This window comes from Rhincodon typus, unplaced genomic scaffold (genome assembly GCF_021869965.1).
Source record: "Rhincodon typus isolate 14 unplaced genomic scaffold, sRhiTyp1.1 hic_rhity00004357, whole genome shotgun sequence".
Lineage (NCBI taxonomy): Eukaryota > Metazoa > Chordata > Chondrichthyes > Orectolobiformes > Rhincodontidae > Rhincodon > Rhincodon typus.
The window spans coordinates 1-5989 of NW_025969995.1; the positions used below are offsets into that span (position 1 = coordinate 1).

General features: G+C 48.5%; 1 protein-coding gene across 1 annotated transcript in view; it reads left to right on the forward strand.

Annotated features, from left to right (window-relative positions):
• Positions 1-1575: 1575 nt before the first annotated feature.
• Positions 1576-5989, forward strand: part of LOC109923923 (short transient receptor potential channel 2-like) — a gene marked incomplete at both ends in the record, with an annotated part of 11195 nt that continues 6781 nt past the window's right edge. The window contains 2 exons of the mRNA XM_048593880.1: positions 1576-2277; positions 3740-3944. Coding sequence (XP_048449837.1) covers positions 1576-2277; positions 3740-3944 — 907 coding nt within the window. The remainder of the gene's footprint in view (positions 2278-3739; positions 3945-5989) is intronic.

Below are 5989 nucleotides of genomic sequence, written 5' to 3' on the forward strand. Positions count from 1 at the left end.
TCCGGTGGTTGGAGTTATACCTGACACGTAGGAAGGTGGTTGTGATTGTTGGAGGTCAGTCATCTCAGCTCCAGGACATCTCTGCCGGAATTCCTCAGGGTAGTGTCCTCAGCCCAAACATCTTCAGCTGCTTCATCAATGACCTTCCCTCCATCATAAGGTCAGAAGTGGGGATGTTTGCCGATGATTGTGCAATGTTCAGCACCATTCGTGACTCCTCAGATACTGAAGCAGTCCATGTTCACATGCAACAAGATCTGGACAATATCCAGGTTTGGGCTGACAAGTGGCAAGTAACATTTGCGCCACACAAATGCCAGGCTATGACCATCACCAATAAAAGACAATCTAACCACCATCCCTTGACATTCAATGGTGTTACCATCACTGAATCCCCCCGCTATCAACATCCTGGGGGTTTCCATTGACCAGACTGAACTTGCCACATTAACACAGTGGCTACGGGAGCAGGTCAGAAGCTAGGAATACTCCAATGAGTAATTCACCTCCTGACTCCCCAAAGCCTGCCCACCATCTACAAGGCCCAAGTCAGGAGTGTGATGGAATACTCCCCACTTGCCTGGATGGGTGCAGCCCCAACAACACTCAAGAAGCTTGACACCATCCAGGACAAAGCAGCCCACTTGATTGGCACCATATCCACAAACATCCCACTCCCTCCACCACCGATGCTCAGTAGCAGCAGTGTGTACTATCTACAAGATGCTCTGCAGAAATTCACCAAAGGTCCTCAGGCAGCACCTTCCAAACCCATGACCACTTCCATCCAGAAGGACAAGGGCAGCAGATACATGGGAACACCACCCCCTGCAAGTTTCCATCCAAGCCACTTGCCATCCTGACTTGGAAGTATATCGCCGTTCCTTCAGTGTCGTTGGGTCAAAATCCAGGAATTCCCTCCCTAAGGGACATTATGGGTCAACCTGCAGCACATGTTTGCAGTGGTTCAAGAATGCAGCTCACTACCACCCTCTCAAGGGGTAACTAGGGATAAGCAATAAATGCAGGCCCAGCCAGCGATGCCCTCAGTCAATGAACAATTAAAATGCCTGGGATTGAGGTATGAATGGGAACCTGTATGCATTAGCACACAGGAAGTTGATCAGGGTTGGTACACCGGGAGGTACCTGACTGGGAATGATGGGAGTTCTGGTACTTGCCAACTGAACAGCTTGACATTAGCTGATGCTCATTTTACTCTATAGTCATACTTACCTCCCAGTGTCCCTGGGAGTTGATGGGGGTTCTGCTCCTGATCCTAATCCAAGGTCTGTCTTTTTGTGTTCATCAACCTAACAGTCAAATCCCAATTTCTCCTCTTCCCAAAATCCCAGAGATCAAGCCATCAGAGTTAAAACTCTCCAGGAAATTGCCCAGTTATACAGAGCCCACAAATGCGGAGGAAATCCAACCCAGTGGATACAGAGAGAGAGCCTTTGACCCATTGGTGATGATTGGTGATGGGGGTGGGGGTGGAACCTGTTGTGGGGGGGGGATTTGACCCTCTTGAACCTGTGTCCTCTAACCCACTTGTGCCCCATGCTCTGTTTTTAGGAGGACAACTGGAGAGAGATTGCAGGGAAGAAGATGAAATTCCCACCCACTCTGATTGGAGCCATCTACGATGGGAACTTGGCCAAACTTTATAAGTTGCTGCAGACGAGTGACGGTCTCCTGAGGCAGCTCGATGACGCAGAGGACCGATCTTGGAGAGAGGCTCTCAACCTGGCCATCCGCATGGGCAATGAGGAAATTATCGTCAACCTCCTGCGGCTGGTCAAGTTCGACTTCCGGCAGATCCACGAGGCACTGCTGGTGGCTGTGGACATGAACCTCATCAATGTGGTCAAGCTCCTGCTGGAGAGGCTGGACCAGCAGAAAGGAGTCAGTCACAACAAGGTAGACATCATGTCCTTCTCCCTGGCCATGTTCGACCACTCCATTGACAGCTCCCGATTCGCGCCAGGGGTCACCCCGTTGACCCTGGCTTGCCAGAAGAATCTGTTTGATATCGTGGACCTGCTGATGAAGAAGGGCCATGTCATTCCGAACCCCCACAAGATCTCCTGTTCCTGCCCAGAGTGCCTCAACGCCCGGCAGTATGACATGCTCAAGTTCTCGCTGTCTCGCATTAACACCTACAAAGGACTGGCCAGCAGGCCCTACCTCTCCATCGCCAATGACGACGCCATGTTGAGTGCCTTCAAGCTGAGCCGGGAGCTCAAACAGCTGTCCAAGAAAGAGCCCGAGTTTAAGGTTGGTAACTCCACAATGTGGACCAGGCAGCGACACATTTCAGCCTGGCTGGAATTGAGGAGGGGTGGGAGGCATGGTATTGCTGCCTACAGAGATTGTGGGATCTCGGGAGATCAACTATATCTCCTCAGGGCAACTGGTCCCTCAGCACTGACCGTCTGACAGCGTAATGCCTTCACTGTAACAAGACATCCCAAGATCATCTATTCCTAACTAAAATTTGACCAGAAATCACTTCCACAGCAATTGGATCAGGTGAACAAATATTTGGTTAAAGAGGTCAGTTTGAGGAATATCTTAAAAAAAGAGATGATGAGAAGTTTTGAGCATGGGACTGTGGCAGCTGAGGGCACAGATGCTAATGTTGGGACGATAGAAATCGGGACTGGTGCAGAGATCAGGATTTTGGGAAGGCCCTGCCATCTGGGTGATTAGAGAAAGGAAGGAGACGAGACCATCTCGGGATCTCAAAGCAAAGATGAGATTCTCAATTGAAGAGATTGTTTGCCCTGGAAATGGTGGGGTCAGGGGAGCGGGGGTTGTGAGAGAGGAATGGGACTTGCTGCAAGTTAGGGCATAGCTACAGCAAGGTACAGACTCTCTTGGTTGAGATGGAATGTGGGAGCTCCTAATATTTTTCAATCATTGAAATCTCTGAATGTCCACTTTATTATTAACATTGAGTTGTTATCTCCACCTCACAATTGAATCCTTGGTGTCCCAGGAGACAGTGAGGACTGAAAGCCAGAGTCTATAGGTGTGAGGCTGGAAAAACACAGCAGGTCAGACAGCTTCTGAGGAGCAGGAAAAATCAACGTTTTGGGCCAAAACCCTTCGTCAGGACTGGGGAGGGGGAGGGAAGCCCAGAAATAAATAGAGGGAGGAAGGTGGGGTTGGAGAACCTATCACCATCCCACCTACCTTTCCCTAGCCCCACGCCCCTCCCTCTGTTTGTTTCTGGGTTCCCCTCCCCCTCTCCAGTCCTGACGAAGGGTTTTGGCCCAAAATGTTGACTTTTCCTGCTCCTTGGAAGCATTTCCAGCTTTTCCATCTCCACACTGTGTTTATTGACCTTGGTGTTCCAATCCAATGTCACTCAGTGGAGATAATAGTCTGGCCTAGACCAGAGATCCAGGTAATGTTCATGGTAGGTGGTGGAATTTCAAATTCAATAAAAATCTGGAATTAAGATTTTAACAATGACCATAAACCACTACTGATTGTCAGGAAATCCTTATAGGGTTCACTGATGTCCTTTAGGGAAGGAAATCTGCCATCCTTACCTGGTCTGGTCTACATGACTCCAGACCCACAGCAACATGGATTACGTTTAATTACCCTCTGAAATAGAAAGCCCCTCAGCACCAGAGGGAATTAGAGAGGGGAAGCAAATGCTGGGCTCATTAAGAGAGACAGCCACATGCTACGAATAAATGCATTAAAAATAATCTCTCTTTTCCAGCCGGAATATCTAAGCCTGGAGGAAGTCTGTCAGGACATGGCTGTGGAGCTGCTCGGAATGTGCCGGAACCAGAGTGAAGTGAACGCTGTGCTGAATGACTGTGGTGATGAAAGTGCGGAAGATGCAGATAACCAAGCCTTTGAAGAAGGGATTCCCAACCTGGGCAGACTGCGCCTTGCTGTCAACTACAATCAGAAGAGAGTGAGTGTGACTGTGATGCCTACTGGGGTCGCATAGCTGTTGATTCACTTCAGAGGCAGAGGGATCGTCACAATACCATCAGAGACAGGAGCTGGACTGTCATCAGGGGCGGATCTAGCTCCTTTTCCCCTTTTCCCAGCTCCCAGAATTCCATGGGTACTCAAAACCTATCAACTTCAGCTTTGAAGATATTCACCAACTGTAATATGTTGAATTGGTTTAGTAACAGGAAACAAAGCACAATGGCCAATGGCTGCCCTTGTCAATGGAAAGCTGATTCAATTAGTATTCTGCAGGGCTCAGTGTTGGAACACCTGCAGTTAGTTTTATACACTAACTATGTGGATTTGAAAATGGGGGCTACAATTGGGAAATTTGCAGATAACACAATAATTGGCCATGTAGTAGATAGTGTAGAGGATAGCCATATGCTCCAAAATGATATAGATGGGTTGGTGGGGTGGGCAGGAAAATGGCTGGTGGAGTTCACCTCTGATAAGTGTGAGGTGATGCTTTTAGGAAGGTCAAAAAGTAAAAAGGGAATACACTGAGGGGTTAGATAAAGTGAGAGATCTTGGCGTGCAAGTGCACAGGTCACTAAAGGTAGCTGTATTAGTAGATAAGGTTGCAAAGAAGGCATATGGAACACACTCTTTCATTGGCAGAGGTATAGAATACAAAAGAAGGGATATAATGATGAACGTAGACAAACAGGAGGCTGAAAGAACACAGCAGGCCAGGCAGCACCTGAGGAAAGGAGCAGTCAATGTTTCGGGTATTACCCTTCTTCATCCAGACATGATGACACAGACGTGATTGTCCAAATGGCCTCTTTTGTGCCAAAGATCTCTGTGAGTCTTTAAGAAGCAGGTGAAGATGGTTGGGACGAGGACACTACCCTGAGGAACTCCTGCAGAGATGTCCTGGAGCTGAGATGATTGACCTCCAACAATCACAACCATCTTCGTATGTGTCAGGTATGACTCCAACCACCGGAGAGTTTGCCCCTGATACCCATTGATTCCAGTTTTGCTAAGACTCTGTAATGCCACACTCGATTGAATGCAGCCTTGATATCAAGAACTATCACCCTCACCTCACCTCTGGAATTCAGCTCTTTTGTCCATGTTTGAACCAAGGCTGTAATGAGGTCAGGAGCTGAGTGGCCCTGGTGGAACCCAAACTGGGCGTCACTGAGCAGGTTATTGCTGAGCAGGTGCTGCTTGATAGCTCTGTTACTGACACCTTCCATCACTTTACTGATGATCAAGAGGAGACTGATGGGGCGATAATTGGCCGGATTGGATTTGTCCTGCTTTTTGTGTACAGGACATACCTGGGCAATTTTGCACATTGTCGGATAGATACCAGTGTTGTAACTGTAACTGGAACAACTTGGCTAGGGGAGCGGCAGGTTCTGGAGCACAAGTCTTCAGTACTATTGCCGGAATGTTGTCAGGGTCTGTAGCCTTTGCAGCATCCAGTGTCTCCAGTCGTTTCTTGATATCACGTAGAGTGAATCAAATTGGTTGAAGACTGGTATCCATAATGCTGGGGACCACTGGAGGAGGCCGAGATGGATCATCCACTCAGCACTTCTGGCTGAAGATGATTACAAATGTTCCATCATTTGCACTGATGAGTGGGGCTCTCCCATCATTGAACCGATGTTAGTCTCCTGGCTTGATGGTAATGGTTGTAGGGGATATGCCGGGCCATGAGGTTACAGATTGTGCTGGAGTACAATTCTGCTGCAGTTGATGGCCCACAGCGCATCATGGATGCCCAGCCTCGAGTTGCTAGATCTGTGCGAAGTCTGTCCCATTTAACACAGTGATAGTGCCACACAACACGATGGGGGTTATTCTCAATGTGAAGGCGGGACTTTAACTCCACAAGGACTGTGCGATTGAGTTTCGGAGCCATGAGGTCATGTTGCAGCTGTACAAAACTCTGGTGCGGCCACACTTGGAGTATTGCGTACAGTTCTGGTCGCCGCATTATAGGAAGGACGTGGAAGCATTGGAAAGGGTGCAGAGGAGATTTACC